Source organism: Branchiostoma floridae, chromosome 6, assembly GCF_000003815.2.
Source record: "Branchiostoma floridae strain S238N-H82 chromosome 6, Bfl_VNyyK, whole genome shotgun sequence".
NCBI classification, from domain to species: Eukaryota; Metazoa; Chordata; class Leptocardii; order Amphioxiformes; family Branchiostomatidae; genus Branchiostoma; species Branchiostoma floridae.
The window spans coordinates 24,455,357-24,473,225 of NC_049984.1; the positions used below are offsets into that span (position 1 = coordinate 24,455,357).

At 40.3% G+C, this 17,869-nt stretch overlaps 1 protein-coding gene across 1 annotated transcript; it reads right to left on the reverse strand.

Annotated features, from left to right (window-relative positions):
- Nucleotides 1-883: 883 nt before the first annotated feature.
- LOC118418287 (sialate O-acetylesterase-like) lies at nt 884-14,958 on the reverse strand. The gene is made up of 10 exons (XM_035824137.1): nt 14,855-14,958; nt 9,588-9,752; nt 8,890-9,071; nt 8,031-8,169; nt 6,525-6,699; nt 5,835-5,965; nt 5,143-5,273; nt 4,556-4,713; nt 3,662-3,857; nt 884-3,054 (listed from the first exon to the last, which is right to left on the reverse strand). The coding sequence occupies exons 1-10, from the start codon at nt 14,937-14,939 to the stop codon at nt 2,794-2,796; spliced, it is 1,623 nt and encodes a 540-aa protein (XP_035680030.1). The 5' UTR covers nt 14,940-14,958; the 3' UTR covers nt 884-2,793.
- Between the last annotated feature and the right edge of the window lie 2,911 nt (nt 14,959-17,869).

The window sequence follows — 17,869 nt, forward strand, 5'->3', positions numbered from 1 at the left end:
TGATTTTTTTTTTCTGTTATTTCGTTCTGTTTTCATCGTTGTCACTTGAAAACGTCCTCTTTGCCTGTCCAAACCAATTCTGCTTTTGCGTGACATCCACTGTTACTAAGAATACTACACCCCATTAGTATAGTATATGGTGTAGTCATCTCAATTTATATAGTTACACCACTTTACTTCCGCTCAAAAATTTATGTCAAAACTGCACCTTGTGATTCTGTTTAAATCATAGTTTTGAAAAGATGTTAACCCTTGTTGTACTGAACTAGCTTTGTGGCACAAAGATAGTATTCGTTACAGGGTAAGGCATCTAGAGCTATATAGTGCAACCTTGTCTTCAGATACAAAAGTGTTGGATAGATCTGCTGTATCAACATTCATAGATAGTGTACTTTATTCTAGTTTACTTTTTTTTTGGAGGAAGAAGTGAAGTTAGTTTTGTCTTTGGTGTGTATTTCTGTCAGCACTGTCGATGATCATTGTTTCTCGAATCCTTCCCAAAGCTTTCTGTGCAAACGAGTTCTTCCTACCTACACTGCATGTTGTGTTGCACAAGAAGGCAGCTTTTCTACTTTTTTGAGATAAACACCCGACATTGGGGAGAAAAGATGTACAGATTCGAAGCGCCCTTGCTTAACAATTTCGTGGGAAGATAGTACCAAAATGAGATAATTACGAAGAGTTGTAGAAAGGGGCAAGTTATATTAATTTGCTATTGCAAGGCAACGATTAACTGCATTGTACCATAAGTTGTGTATTAGGTGGAAGGGCATCTTGTGCACATCTAACTTAGATTTAGCATATATGAAAATGTTATGAAATGGTTGTTACGTCATGACCTAGGAACTTCGAGGTGAATAAAATAGCATTGCTTTGCAAAAACTGCCTTTGGTAATACTTTATTTCGCACCAAGAGTGAATTTTAATACATCTCTGAAAGAGGTTGACAATCTATTCTTATTTGCATAGCAGAATAACAAGATTCTAGTGTTTTATTGGACCAACATTTCAATTTACGGTTATAATAGGACCGCATCTGTAACTTACAGCGAAACCTTTGCTGCAGTGCAATGTGAACCAGTCAGAATTGCACAGAGGAAGGTGACAGACGGTCACCAAAATGTTGGTTGAATAAAACACTAGTCTTGGTTGCATACAAAGAATCTTGACAATGTTTACAGTGACTTAGTGATATTTGCATAGCAGTAATAGTTTCCTCCTTATAATTTATGTCACTGACAAGGTTATATTCTACATTCATTCTAGTGAATTTGAATTCTAGAATTGTAGATGTACATCTAGTACATGTTAAGTTAATACTCATAATGCACAATGTTCAATGCTAATTCAGAAGGCACAGAGCAATGACAAAAAATTCTATTGAAAGTTTAAAATGTACACATGTAGTCACAATCCATTCAACATTCCGACAACATTCATAAAACCAATAATATTAGACAATTCTATTCCAAGTTGTTTGCATTATTCGTTCTTTCAAAACACAAATCATTACAATCCATAATCAACAGCATTGAATTTGACAGGGTGTATCAAATCAATGGGGGAATGTTGTGGAAGATAAAAGGCATGGATTCTTTTGTCCACAATCAAGGCTATATTGGTTAACTTTACCAAATTAAGCAATGTTATAAAATGGCACCACATGATTATTGTCATATTTACCATCATTTTTATGACAGTACAGAAGAAACCAGTTAATTGCACAACGGATAACTGCACACCTCTGTTAATTGCATGGATTCCCAAAGTCCAGTAGCAATGCAGTCCAGCTGAATAACTTTTCTTTTTTGCACCATCCGCATAATTGCATAAAATGAACTGGCAAATGGCAAATACAATTCAAGTGAACCCAAATTCCCAGGTGCTTGAATAGTCTAACATTGCATTTGAAGTAAACTGTGCGGGTGTACTTTGGGCATAGATGAAACTTCCTGGTATAAAATTGCAGAGTCAATGAGTTACATAAAAAGAAGTAATTTCTGGTACTGTACATGTACATCTGACACACCTATTAAACTTTCTAGCATAAAATTCACAATAATTTCTAATAATGCACATGCACGGATAATCTGATTAAAATTCATTCCAGATATGCCCATTTATTTAGTAATATCAATATGTAGCATTAAATTTACAATCCAGGGAAATTTTTTCTTCAAGGTAAATGATCATGAATCTGTACTTTTTAAAAACGGGATAGTTGATGATGGCATGGTCACATACGTTGTAGGTCCTTGTATAACTATATTTTTTATGTTGCAGAATTTTCTAACAAGCTGTGACAAACTGCCAATAAGGAATGACACGTATAGAATACAGCATGGCCTATTACGTATCTTCTGAGATTTCAGCCCGACCTGCGGGAGGGCTGGGATCAAGGGTGATGCGGACTTCACTCACTGTCATACCCACCAGAGAAAACTCATATTCTTCAAAATGCCCCAGAAGTTTTGAGAAAATTTGTTGTCATTAACACAAAATGTTAAAACATATTTTGAAATTCATTATTTGAATATTTCTACAGCACTCAACACCCTGAATTTTGCAGGAAATACTTGAATGCATTACTACATTGTACCCTGAGAATTTCATCAGTTAACAACTATCGTACAATGATCCCATGACATATATGACTGTTCCAAAATTGACCGACTGTGCATATTCTATCCCTGTCTAGCAAGGGTGCATCTTGTCTGGTAAAAGCAGACAAATAAAGACCCCCAAAACAATACCTCACAGACTGAGGTATAACATTGCACATATTTGGCCATTTTAACAGGGCGGCTTTTTGTCTGGCTCCAACATGCAACCGAAGAACGGCGGCTCCGGTAAATCGTTTTCTGCGGAGTACACAGCGCACTCTTGAAAGTCGCAGGGCCACTGCTTCCACAGGTAGCGGATGTAGGTGACGTCTTCCCAGCAGTCCTGGCTAAGCTGCAGGGTGATGGAATAGGAGGTGCTGGACACGATGGGGACTGGGGACCACTCTTTCGACGTCATGTCACACTGCGACAAGTCCTTGGAGCAGCACACCTGAGGGAAAAGTTGTAAACGTATAGGCTCTATTAGAACTGAGTAGTTTACAGTAGGGTGAACAGGTAGTGAGTAGGAAGATTGTGTCACTGCAAAGGTCAGACAAAAAGTAGAGCTCAGAGGTGGTAGAACTAGTCCATGTATCAGACATAAAAAGGCATTCCAGGTCAAGAGGTCAACGGAAGATGCTACTAATTCAAAGGAGGTATTTTTTTAATCCGTATTATTTCTGATCTGTGTTTCGTACTGCACCTTTGAGTGACTGAGTAGTCAATGGATGCATGTAATGTTTATCATTATATGCATAATATATGAACAACAATTAAGACATTCAAGAACTCATAGAGATTCGATATCATTGAACTCCTGTCATAGGCTTTCAGTTCCATGTATTGTCCTTTTCATCAGAGCTAGCCCACTGGAAAAGATGGGTGAGATTGCAATGATAGTAGTACTGAAAGAGAACCAGCAAACACTTACTTTATAATTACTTTAAAGCAAAACAAAGAAAAAAGATGACTCCCACAGCTACTATCTTATCCTTCTCTTCTGTGATGTTGACCAACTTTACTGTTAAAAAAGTAAACATTAAAGTCGGATTCCCCACCTCAAAGCCATCTTTAGACTTGACAGTGATGTTCATGTCTTTTGGGTAGATCCAGTCAATGTTTTTAGTAGAGGCATCCACGGACACACTAACAGGTCTCGGACCATGGAACATCACATCAGTCTCCCCATAGGCTACTGCACGGGCAGCAAGGACCAATCGGCTGGCTACGTCCTGTTTGTCCCTCGGATGGATGCTGGACGGGAGGAGGTTGTCACAAACATCAAATCAAACAAGGAAAGCAGAACTTATACAGTCTTACGGTAAAAGTTTAGATGAAACCTTTTATCAGTAAGCATACAGCTATTTTGGATGCAACAGCATTTTATATAAATACCTTCCTAAAGTATCACTATTTGTTATCAACCTTTAGAGTCACGTAAAAGGCAAAAGGCTAGGTGCAGTCTAAGAAACGAAAATGACCGAAAAAAAGTTTGACAAGACTCTTCAGAGCTCAATCATTATTAAATAACAGTGAGTAACAAAGATTGGAACAGTTACTGTGTAATACACTTGCCTATAAAGATTTTGACATTGGAATAGGCAGATACATCAGGTAGTAAATCCGTGTGTAATTTGAATTTGAAGGAACTTCAGCCTAAAAGAAACATTGGCTTCCATTTCAAAAGGCACCTTCCCAATCCCTTCCTGTGCCTTTGCTAAATCTGCTTTCACGAGAACACAATCTAGCTGCAATATGCGTGCAACGGGCACAAACAAGGATCACGTGGTAATTGTCACAAAGGTTTTTGCCAAGCTCACGCACATTATTACCAGATTGTATTCTCGTGAGTGCAAATTTTCATGAAATCGAATAGTGAGTGTGTGAGTGTGAGCAGGAGTTTGGAAAAGGGCCTTTTGATAGAAAGTTGTCAAAAGTGGTCTTGGCCATACCTGCCAAATGGTGATTTTGCATCAGGAAGGTCCACGGCCACTGCCATGAAGACGTTAGGCATGGCTGGGTTGGGGACATAGCCGTAGTCTGCTGTCTGGTGCCATCTGATGGCAGGGAAGCCCATGCCGGTGTCACTTGGTTTGCCAGTTGTAGACAGCTAATAAGTAGCACACATAACAAGTCAATAAGACAGTAAGTTATTTATCAGGCCCCTCTCACACATACAAAAATAACCAAAAATCGAAAGTTGTACTGAAATGATATTGTTGAACCACAGTCTCTGAACCTTCTGCAACGTCAGTATGTAATAAGAATGAATGAAAGAATGAAGACCTTTATTGCACATTTTGCCACAATGGGCTAAGTACAGGTCACAGCAAGACATGTTGAAAAGGTAGAGTTAACAGATACAAAATAAGGCTATTCAACTTCTAAAATAAATTCAACTTCTCCTTGCCTTTCTGTTATAGTGGAGATAAAAAGAGCAGAAAAAAATATAGATATGTTTTATGCTCGATGGTTTGTCTAGTGGCATTAGGAATATGAATTTTTCTACAGAACTTAGGTGTATGAAATGAATGAAGACCTGCACAAATCCGAAAGGAAAGTATGGATCCGTCTGTCCCCCGGACCCCATGTACCACTCCTTCCTCCAGCTGTCAATCATCCCGGGGAAGGAACAGGAGTAAGTGTCAGGGTGGCCCGTGTTAGCCTCTCCTAGTGGGGACAAAACAAAGTACTTTTTAGTTCCCTTTCAATGTAACGTCATATGCACAAATAAGTCAGACCTCACCCTAACACTGTTGTCATTGAATAATAATAAACATGGCAAAGGGCCGGTCACATCCTCTATCTATTTTTCCCGTAGGGAAAACATATTGTTTTATTTGAATTCTTCTTCATCTGTTGTTTTTGGCAACACCTCAGGGGTGAGTCTATTTTTTCAAACACCCCGGCAAGCCTAATGGTAAAGTATTGTGTGTTCACTGAGTAGCTTGACAAAATTACTGGGAGAGAAACATCCTGAATTTTCTTGAAAATGTTTTTGATTCTTTAGTGATGTTTCTTGATTCTTTAGTTAATTTTTCCAAGAATAGCAACCTGCAATGTTAACTCTAACTTGCCTGGGTACCATCCGATGACTACCAGGGCTCCTAGCATGTAACTTTTTTCAGAACAGTGATTGTAAGGAGCCCCGGTATGTGTATTCTGGTTGGACCCGTAAAATGAACTCAGCTAAGAACTGAATCACAGTTCCACATCACACAGAAGGCGTACCTTGATACCAGATGGCCCCTGTGATGGTCATGTTGAGTAGGGGGTGAACCATAGCGTTCCACAGCACTGAGTGTCCACTGGGCCCTCCCACCTCCGGGCCTGCATACTGCAAGTCTTCTGATTCTTCATGGCTATGTAGAAAAGTAACAACGTACATGTATATTCGTAAATACAACATGTAGTTGCATAGCCATTAGGTTTTTTTTAAATTTTTTTTTATTTAACGGTCACCACGTAACAAGACCTGAAGGCCACTCAAGGTTACGGGTTACATGATTGTAAATGTAACAGCATCTCTACGCCCTAGTTCAGAAACATCATGATTGAGACCAGCTCGAGTGAGGACTAACTGACCCAATAGGCAAAGCAGGGATAATGAGGGCTGCTCGGGAAATTGGTACACCACTGAATAAAGAGACTTCTTGTTCAGTGCTTTATCCATTGCATTATTCCAACAGAGGTTTCTGTGACCGTCTGACACCTTCCTGAAGTTATGTGTGAATCGTATGTACATTGTATGTTTTGTAGTGTGTCCTGTATGTCTACTAGTTGTTGTCCTGTTAAGTGTTGAAAAGACTACAGGATGAATAGCTAAAATAGTTTTGTTTATTACTATGCTAAATGTGGATCTGAACAAAGTCAAAGTTAGAGTCTTCCTCAGAGCAATTCTGACTGGGAGTTTTAATGTACCTGTTTGTAATGTTGCACTTCTCCAACACCGTCGGAGATGACCACGCCTCCACAGGTGTACCGCCCCAAGACGTCGCAACCAGTCCGATGGGGTAGCCCAGGTGGTTGTACAAATCTCTACCATAGAACCAGCACACAGCAGAGAAGTATTTCCAGTCTGCACCTCCAACACTGTCTGCAAGGGGGCGACATTAGACCACACTCATTCTTGGTTCAACACTACAATATTCTAAGTAAAAGTTTAGCCCAGGTGGTTGTACAAATCTCTACCATAGAACCAGCACACAGCAGAGAAGTACTTCCAGGCTGCACCTCCGACACTGTCTGCAAGGGGGCATGATTAGACCACAGATTTATTTTCTTGGTTCTACATTCTAAAGAAAACATTTCTACATTCCAAAGAAAAAATTTAGCCCAGGTGGTAAAGTAAAAGTTTAGCCCGGGTGGTTGTAGCAAACTGCGCCTCTGACACTGTCTACAAGGGGGCGTCATTAAAACTGACTTGGACAATTCAATGATTCTAGAGAGAGTTACTCTGAAGCAAAAGTTCATTTTCAAAAGTTTCAGCCCTGGTTGGATGACATCCTCTGGAAAACCCAAAACTAATGCACAAGGGCAAAAAAAGAAAAATCCAGCAAAAAAAAATGCTGCTAAACCAGTTTAAACATCCAGTCCATTCTTTCCCAGGCTTGGTTTGTCTTATGTTCACCTCTAGTAGAACTGTAAGAGACAATCGTCAACGATGTTTTCATAGCCTTTCTTGTTTAAAGAGGGAAACAAGGGCGCAGACCATGTACCCCATTACCCTGGAGAGCAGATCCTATGACAAGCATAAATTCTCATTGACTAGGGATGCTATTGGGTCAAATGTGGCCACAGTGTTTTGGAGAACAGGCAAAAATCAATCCATGCTGAGTGCTGACGTCAACAATAAAATTGAATCAGTGTGGCCTAATATAACGAATACAGTTGATTCGCCATAAACCCAACCTCAACACAATGTCGTAGAAACATGCTGCTACTTCTATACGTTAAGTCCATGCTCCGAAAGTGAGCAAAATTTAACAAACGGACAAGAAAACCAACAGAAATAGTCACCTACTGAACATATGTCTTGCAACGGCTGGAGTGTATAACGGTCTGAAATTCGAAATCACCTGCTGAAATTGGCGCATGTGCAGAAGTTAAAAACGTCGTGTTTCCCGTGGGGAATAAGGACAGAGGCAAGCCGTCTGCCGGCGTCGGGTGACTAAGTATTTTATAGCCCCATCAGTGGCCGTCTATGGAAGGTCTTTCAGCCGTCCGGGCGTTCAACATATAAACTGACAGGACGGCCCGGACGCCCCCGATTTGTCAGCGGCCGTTTCCCACGGCATCTGAAGCTTGCAGACGGTTTGAAACGGGCTTCAACGCTCTCAGACGCCTTTGGACGCCCTTGGACGGCTTCCGAAGAATTTCAGACGCTTGAATTTTCACATAGGTTGTATTGAGTGAAAGTTTACTTACCAGAACTAGCCACAGACCAGGGCTGTAGGATCTTGTCCAAGTCATACAGAGGTTTGTCTGACTGGACCAGGTCTGCTGTGAACAGTCGGATGTCGGGGAAGTCTGCTGCCTCAGCTATAGCATATGATGCATTGAAGGCCTACAGAAACAAAGACAATAATGTAGTAAAGGACACTTGATGAACATGTCATTTCGGGTACATCGGTATACTGTATGTACATTAGGGGTGGGTACAGAAAATTCAGGTCCAGGTCCAGAAGATCTGAGGTCCAGGTCCGAACCTGAACTTGGAACTTGATTGTTTGTGAATTAGGGCAATACCCAAAACAATGGTCCATTTCGCTACAAGGAAATCTTCACGTAAACAATACTGACTGCCTCTATTAAATTACACCAATTTTGACGGTAGAAACTTGATAAAAATGGGTATCAACTCTCATCTATATTGCTCTTGCTATTTTCTTGGACCAATAAGCCTCAAAACATGTGCACACATGTTCATTTCTGTTCATCTGTTCATTTTCCAATAGGTCCAGCATCCAGCCACTGAATTTTTTAAGGTCCGTTATTTTCGGACCAGTCCAATAAGAAAAAACGTTTTAGTACACCATACTAGTGTGTGTGTGTGCGCGCGTGTGTGTGTGTCTGTGTGTACATGTATGATTGTGTGTTTGTATTTCTTTGTGTGACCAAATGTTGAGACAATCCACCCAGGCAAGTTCTCAAGTTACAATGTATCATGTTGACAGGTGCAGACACACAAATACAAACACCCAAAAACATTATACCTTCTTGCCAAAGGTGACAAAACTCCAATACATGGAGGCAACAAGGTATCATGTTGCAAGATGCCCCCTACCTGTCTGACAGTGAACTCCATGTTGCTCTGCCCGCTGCACACCCACACATCTCCAAACATCACGTCCTTCAGCAGGATCCACTGTAACATCCCCTGGTTGTCGTGGACACCCTGGAACTGGTATGGACCGCCTGCCGCTGTCGGCTGCAACGTCACTTTCCAAACACCCCTCCCGTCATAACCTACATGTAGGAAAGGAATTGAGAAGCAGATCTAATTCAACTAATTAGGCCTAGGAAAAAAATGCTTTGTTTCTTGTTTCCCTATAGCCTGGGTACCATCCAGAAAGAAGTTCGTTCCGGCGTCCAAATAACACCGGAAAAGCCCTGCGTCCCCTTGCACATGCGGGCTCCGGCCTGTTGTCATTGAACAAGTGCTCTAGAACCTATTCCTTAATTTGCTCATTAACTGACCTTTAAGCACCAAATGGCTTGAGTTTGCAGGTCTCCAGACGGATAGCAGAAGCGAATATAGGAGCGAACTACTATCCAGATGGCACCCAGGCTAGTTTCTCTATACCTACCCTACTAGTATACTTTTTAGGGGTGGACAGTGGAGTCACAGCTTTCATAATTGAATACAGCCTGCTTCCTATTGAAGTAAAGACACTGATTGTCCTATCTATTATGAACATGGTGATTAACAGCAAAAGAGATTTTGTTTTATGGTGGAAATTTAATAGATCATAGATACCATACCTTCATAAACTGTTGTTGAGTAGAAACCATCTGTTTCTGCGCCCCAGGCACTGACATTGACAGTAGCTCCCACCTCTCCATACCCCCAGAGTACAGCCCTGTGTGGCCCCTGCTGTAGTACCATGTGGTTCCCATAGTAGGAGGCCCAGTTGAATGTTCCTTGCGCTACGTAAAACAAAACAATTGTTTTAATCATTCGAATCTATTCATAAGATATAATTATTCAGCCTGCAAAGCTGGTGCATGTTATTGTATTTTTGCAATTAATGTTTACTAGTCTTTAGCATTTTCATTAACGGTTAGATGCATGGCAGAATCTGCGGGGCAGCGTTTCGAGTCTTCGGTGCTCTACATGCTGAAAATTCGGTAAGCAACATTTCGTGCCAAGACAAATCATTACACAGAGCGGAGAAGACAATGTTCCGTGCAGACCATTGCAACTGCAAATTCACCACAAAGTTCATGAAAACCTTTCAAGAAGATAGTAGAATTGGCCCATATTAAAATGCACTGGTTTTGTCGACAATATCATATCTGACACGAGGCCAAAGGAGCCACGTCTACCGCGCATCTGTATATCAAGTCAAGGAAAACTCAGCAGCGTGGGATGGTCCGTTCCAGCAAATGCATTGTTTTGCTACAATTCTACCGACATCTAAAAATAGCATAAACATACACAAAATGACCCAAGCAACTATTGATTTCGAATTTCTTTCAACTCTGTATTGTGCTCTGTGCTGTACTGTATTTTCAAAAAAAGATCAAACATTAGATGTACCTTCTACTAGGTAGGTTTTGGTCAAATTAGGGAACCGAGTACACAATGGTTATAAAATATTTAATTCCTTACATAATATTACGCCATTTCAGATCTCGGTGACTTAACTATTGCACAGAATTTCGCATTCAATGTCGTTAAAAAATCGAATGCAGTTTTCCGAGCTGACGTCCTTGGGCTTTGGGCAGGCTAGAAGTAGAACCAAAAATCTGTACACTCTTTGTGCTGTACGATGTGGGCTCACGATATATGTATCCCTATCAAATAGAATAAACCAAGAAAATATAACCACAAGTCAAACATAACGGAGAAAAAAATCTCCGTGCACATTTTTGTAATATTAAAGTACGTGCGGCCCCTTCTTTGAGTGTGAGAGTGTGCCGACAAGAGCCGCGCATGTGTCAATCAAATTGAGCGGCGCGGCGGGCGGGCCCGGATCAGACCAATTCTTTGCTACAATTCTACCCATATCCAAGGAGCTTGATAAAAGCTCCTTGTGATATCTGAATATCTACCAAACGTTTTCACACGCTCAAAAGGTCTATTGATTTCGACTTAAAAAATAAAAGCGTCATTTTTCCGGTGAAAACCCCAAAGATTTGACATTATGCCCCACTGTCTGAATGCCACAGAAAACGTATACACGGCCGTGACGTCGTGATTACGGCGTTTTACACGCCGGCTGTGTGTGTCATATCAATGAATATTCAAAATATATATATACATTGGTACTTAATATCGCTATCAAGTAGAATAAACCAAGAAAAAATCAAACACGGTGGAAAAACAAGCTCTGTGCTGATTGTTGTATTAAACAATGACTGAATGAAGACCTTTGTTGCACATTTTCGCCACACCGAGCTGAGTACGCGCGGGCCCATTCTTTGAGAATCGAATATGCCGTCAAACTCAAAGAAGCCGCGCCCTGTCCGTATGTGTCAATCAAATTTAGCGCGGTGGGAGGGCCCGAGTCAGACCGATTCTTGCTACAATTCTGCCGGTATCTTAAACATCTCCTAAACTTTAACATATTCACACGCAAAAAAGCATCAATTGATTTCGATTTCAACAATGCAGACCTTGTATTTCCACTCTAAACCTCAAAGTTTGACAACATTTCCCACTTTCTAAACACCACAAAAAACTGTATACACGGCCGTGACGTCGTAATTACGGCGTGTACACGCCGGCTGCATGTGTCATACAGTGGAGAAAATTGTCTCACCAAGGAGGTTAAAGAAAGTGATTCTTTAACCTCCTTGGTCTCACTATAACATCTTTGGTCATATTTAATAGGTAGCGAGGACGTAGTAGCTCTAAAATAGTTGCACCATTCCAGATATGTATTTGTCGAACGTTAATGGTGGAAAGATATTCCTATCAAAATTCGACGATGGTTTTCCTCGAGCGCGCTAGCGGTTGTTCCCGATCGCTGATCACGCCCGGCGGCAATATCAAAGCTTGCCGGCTGGTTTGCCGGTGCGGTGACTTGTGTAAACCGGTTGCGTTATATTTTCGGCAAACAGGCGTTTTTTAAATTTTTATTTTGACGTTGTATCTGGCTCCGTATTAATTGCATACACGTATGTTTCTCTTTGAGAAATACTTTCCATTCATATAAGAGAGCAATTTTGGTTACGAGGATCGTTCTGCTGTGCAGTCTAGATTTTGTTAGGAAAATCGCCAAAGACTGGCTCGCGATTTACTTGGAAAAAAACCCCAGCCTAGTTACGTTACGCATGCGGCGGTTCCCGGTCAGGTGCCGCTAAATTTCTGCCGCAAATCATGCTGTTTGATTAATAATTAATGACGTTCTCATGAATATTCCGTGTACACGGTGTTCAAAACATGAATATTCTGAATATTACCGACCGTTTTCCACGTGATAACGCCCCGTAAATACGGCCGTAATTACGATCGTATTTACGGCGTGTTCACGATTACGCACACCGTAATTTACGGTAAAGTTTACCGTGCTGGTACTGTAAGTTCCTAGTAGCACAAACAGTAGGTCAACATGTTTTGCTGTTTCTGTATCTGTACAGCGTAGGGGGTGTTTCTAGCCCCTCCTCTTTTAACGTGGTCGAGGCACCTGTTCGAACAAGGGACCACCATATTTACGGCCCTTACAAAAGAATCATTGGTGCAGCCTCAACTTGAGGGTCTACGTATAACCAGGGTCTCCCAGTTAATTACCGACTAATTGGGACCAGGAGTCTAACTGTGAGGCTGCTACCAGTTGAGCTACAGGGACATCTCCTAGTATATTTGCCAAAGATATTTAAAAGAGTACGCCAAATGGTCAGGTTGTACTGACTCATGTCAGATTCCTAAAGAATTTGGGTATACGCCAGATCTTGGTAAATTTACCTTTGTTGTAGGATATTTAATAAATCATTGATTGATCTTATTTATCAACACTTAAGACCTCTACAAGATATTATTATAGATTAATGTTCGTGGTTTTCGCGTTGACCACTTCACCGCGAACTTGAAACCACCGCAAACATTCTTCTATTACGATATTAGACTGCAGTCTATGGTGTTACTGCGAACTTAAATCCACCGCAAAAAGTCCTTTTTCCTGCTACCGCGAAATTAGATTGCATTTACAGTACTTTAGTTTGATATCTATTTTTTTACTGAACAGTGACGGTTGTGAACAAAGAATTGTACTACAAACGCAAATGGCAATAAGAATTGTTGTTTTGAGCAATAGTGTCAACAGCTGCTATCTAGTCCAAACAGTGAAAGTTGATCAGGGTGAAAGTCTATCTGCAGGCACACCCACCATTGTACATGTGACCCTTATATGTATTGATTAACTTGTAATTGTGCATAAAGCTCACGATTGCTGGAACACTGTAACTGCTTTTTTTCATGTCACTTAAACACAGCAGTTTCGCATGCCCTGGCATTATGACAGTGTTGGAAATGGCTTTAACCCTCTCAGCACGAGAAGCCACTATCATGGATTTCCCATAGGACACGAGAAGCCACGATCGTGGCTTCAGGTTTAATTCCGGCGGGAAATTCAAACTGACTACTGTGAAATGGGAAATTTGGCAGAGTCTGCCAATCAGGATGCTTGTATCTTTGACCAACCAGAAGGGATCTAGCATTTGAGCCCTGTTTCTGAGGCCTCCAGCGTGTGTTTTGGCTTCAGTTTTCTACAGGTTTATTTAGTAAATTTAGCAGAAATGGAGACAGTTTGGTGGATAATTTTGTTGGAGGCTTACAGGAGTGATGACAGGGAAATCCTTGAGGGACAGCAAGGCAAACACCCAGCTGTTTTTGTTGAGATCAAATGAGCTGATATCACGGTGTCTAATGAGTTCTACATGCATGCTTCCTTGTTGTTTTTCTTGGGGCAGAAGGAGGTCCAGGTCAGGTCAGATAGGTCACTGGTCCAAATTGACATTTTATATACTCTGATACCTGTTTCTCTACCCAAGTCATAGTAAATGGATTTATTTGACTCCCTGATATGTGGAAAACATCCAGAAAAATAATTTGCCATTTAGCACAAGGCATATTAATTATTTTAATAGTACAACTACAGGTGTGGGGAGGGGGGCACAACTGTTTATTGGGGTAACATTTGTTTGTCAACACTGAACTTATTTGAAATCATGCTTTGATTTTTAGTTTTTGGTCATTCTAACAGCATACCAGCATTGTGTATATATGGTTGAGTATTTCTACATAGTTTTATGATAAATGACACAAAAAACTCAGCCCCTAGCCAAATGTTTTCTTTTGTGAAACTTATTTTGGGAGTGATGCAAATGTGTTTTTGCGTGGTTTCCATGACGATTGCTGTCCTCAGATTGATGGTATGATATTTATTTTGCTTGTTTTGGAAAGGCCATTCTGTGAGCTTTCCAGCAATATATAGTTTTCCTAGTCTACTCCTTACATAACAGCTGTAATAATAATACACAAAAAGTACTAATTGACACCTGTATAGACTGAAATTATATGTCGTATATGGTATACAGGAAAAAATTTTATGACGTGTTGAGAGGGTTAAGCCTTTTGGCGTAACAGTTTAGCGTCTGGGGTTGTGATCTGGGAGCCACAGGATATTGTTTCCTTCTGTCTCTACTCCTTTCTTACATATCAAAAGCCTCTGGTCTAGTTCCCAGCTGTTGCTAAAGCTGACTGTAATACTAAAGCTGATTGTAACACTAGAGTATGGCAATGGCTCCACGTATAACGTCATCATTAGCTTTTGAGAGAAAGATGTTGTGTGACTTTGCAGCTCAGAGGGACCAACTACAGGGATTCACTGAACTGTACCTAAGAAGGGTCGGTAAAAACTGGAATGGATCATTAACAGATTTAAGGCTGACATTCATAACAACTTAGTACAAAATCTCTTGACCACACATTATCTAAACAGCTCTACTGGCCAAAACAAACATCGTGGGCTAACAAACATAACAAAATTTAAATCTACTTTGCTATAAACACAAATAGTACTCACCGGTAACGCCAGAACCGGACAAAAAACACAACAGAGACAGAAAACATAGAGGAAGAAGAGACCCGCGCATCTTGAACACTGCCATGTTTACTTAATGACCTTTGACCTTAAAAACAGGTGATTGTCATGTGACTGAGTATCTTCACTTCGGACATAGTGGCAAGGGTCCAAGTACATGTAGTAACGTGTGTTATATTACACGTAACGTGTGTTATATCATGTATTGAGTCTTTAAGGCCGTGCTGATTTCATATGCATATGAACCCCATCATCTGGCAACTCTAAAACTGATGCGAGCTGGCGAATAAAAAACGTTTGGCCAAAAAACGGTCCCTCCAATTAAGGGTTTGACAATACACAGAGTATTGAGTATTGCATACCAAATAAAAGTCTTCATTTCTTCTTTGACCTTGGAAACTACTTTTTTTCTTGTCATTCTGACATTGGTAACATTTTTTTGCAAATTATGGCATATATTTGTCATTTTTCAGCTGACTTCGTACGATTTACAGTATGATTGAATTTTATTCTTCGGAGACGGCCGAAAATGGACGCGCGCGCGGATGTCATCCATATAATCAAATCAACATGGCGTAATATACCTGGGGGAAAATGTTGTGTAGGCCATGTTGAGTCAATTATATGGATTACATCCCCTGGGAACGCCAAAACCGATGCGACCGTGCGAATTCGAACGACTAAAAGTTTGTACAAAAAAAATTAAATCATTTTTTTCTTTTCTTTCACAGCTTCTTTGTCTTTGGAATTTACTTTGGCATTCTATGGCATTAGTACCCGTTTCAAATTCAATAGTATTGCAGTTTACAGCATGTTAACTCCTTTAATTTGCAGCTGCTTCGCAATTGGTTTATGAAAATAGACAAAAATTGGCGCGCGCGGGTGTCATCCATATGATCATATCCAAGACCATCCAAGCAACAAAGCAAGATACCAGAAGGCCTATTAGAAAAGAAACATGTTGCGTTTCCAGTACTGAAAAAAAGGTCCAACTCATTCTCCTGAAAATGCAGTTTAACAATGCAAAACTAAAATGCATCAAGGCACCGATGTTTTCAACATCATATAGTAATATTATATAGACATACATTGTAGAAGCATATGTAACGTTATATCAATAAACTGAACGACACATTCATACATCACCTTCAAATTAAAGCCTCTTAAATAATCTGGGCGAAAGGCAACATTTTCGCAAAAATGCAGAATGATTATATTTATCTCCATGACAAATGGATGTAAAGTTTTTGGTGTGTGTGTCTGTCTGTGTGCGTGTCTGTGTGTCTGTCTGTCTGTGTGTTTTTTATATTTGTGGTCAGCATAACTCTAGAACAACATCAGTTACAACTATATATATATACTACGCCGACGAAACATTTATAACCATAGAACAGCTGACAACACGCATGCTGAAAGCGGCAGAGGAATCACGCAACATCTGCTTGGCAATATTATCGCAACGCCTAACACGTATACCAGGAAAAAATATTGGCCATTGCAATGCGCTAGCAAGGCAGAGTTAAACATCTGTTTAGGAATTCCTCTACCGCGACAGCTGTTCTTGAATTAGACAACAAATAACCTTCCCTATCTGCTTGGAGATAAGCTGCTCACCAAACGCCAAAACCACATTGCCTGTTCCGCAATACCGAAAATATAGGGGTGATTTCTGAAATTATAACATCGATTATAACAACAGCTACCGCGATAAAAAAAGAACGTGCATCATCGCGCAACTGAGTACAGGCGATGTGCCAAACTACATACGAATTCGAATACGACAAACGGAACAAGATATAGGTGTGAACACTCAAGACATAGACTGACTACGAGACTCTGTCGACGAAGGTTACCTGGTCCCTCCAGCCACAGTGCAATTAGTCAACTTTAGATATTTCAGTGGCTGAAATTTGTATTGAAAGCTCAGTGGCGGCAGCTGTGTGTACTAGTAGTTGGTTTGTACATATACATACATGTACATGTTGCTTACACTCTATATTTGTTTGTATACCAGGATTTGTTGTTTATTTTGAAGTTGTAAATTTTACATATGACAATCGGATGTCCCAACATTCACATTGCTCTGTGATAGGTATAAAACATGCTGTAGAATGGCACTTTGGATAAAAAAACTATACTTTCACAATTCTTTTTATGTTCGTTGCTAATGTGCTAAGTTAATGTTTAACTGCGCTGCTTAACTTAAAATGAAAGAATGTCGACACAAAAGAAACAAACAGAAGGCTTAAGTTGTTTCATAGAAATATCTAATTCTCTCAAGTTGGAGAATAAAACATAGTTGACTACTTGATACATTTTCTTTGCAGTATGGGTAACTAGTGTACTGATTCTGTGGCCCCCAATTATTTTTTTCTGTTCCTTATTTAGTATAACCCGCTTGCGCCCTATATTCGGTAAATATTTAGGCACGTCTTGGTTGACCAAACAGGTTTCAGTTCCTGCTGTGGAAAACAAAGTGGTCGATAAAGCGCATGCGTCATTACGTCATTTGAACAACTTGACAGTAATAATAGGTAAAGTATCAGGGTGACGTTACTACAAACAGATGTTCTGTACGGATATGTTGGGATGTCGCATACTTCCACTTTGACTAATATGCTAAAACATAATGCATGAGGATCCAAGTACCTTTCGAATAGATCAAGTCCCTTTTAGTGTAGTTTACAAAGCGTTTTTATTATCTGAACAGATTGATAATAGACAAATGACCCTTTCCCTCTGACCCTTTGGCCCGGCCCTGAGGACGCCGTCAGTACAGAACAGTACATATAATCGCAAGTTCCGAAATGAGGGTTATTGTGATTTTGAGTGGTCTATTGGCCTTTATACAACAAGGTAAGAATGTGCAACTACGACGTTTACTTATTAACATATTAAGTGTTTCTAACTATCAGAGCTTTCGTATCTATAAGAACATACAACACCTAACATTTTTCGCCAATCTTAAGGATACGTATGTATTATGACGGAAGTTCA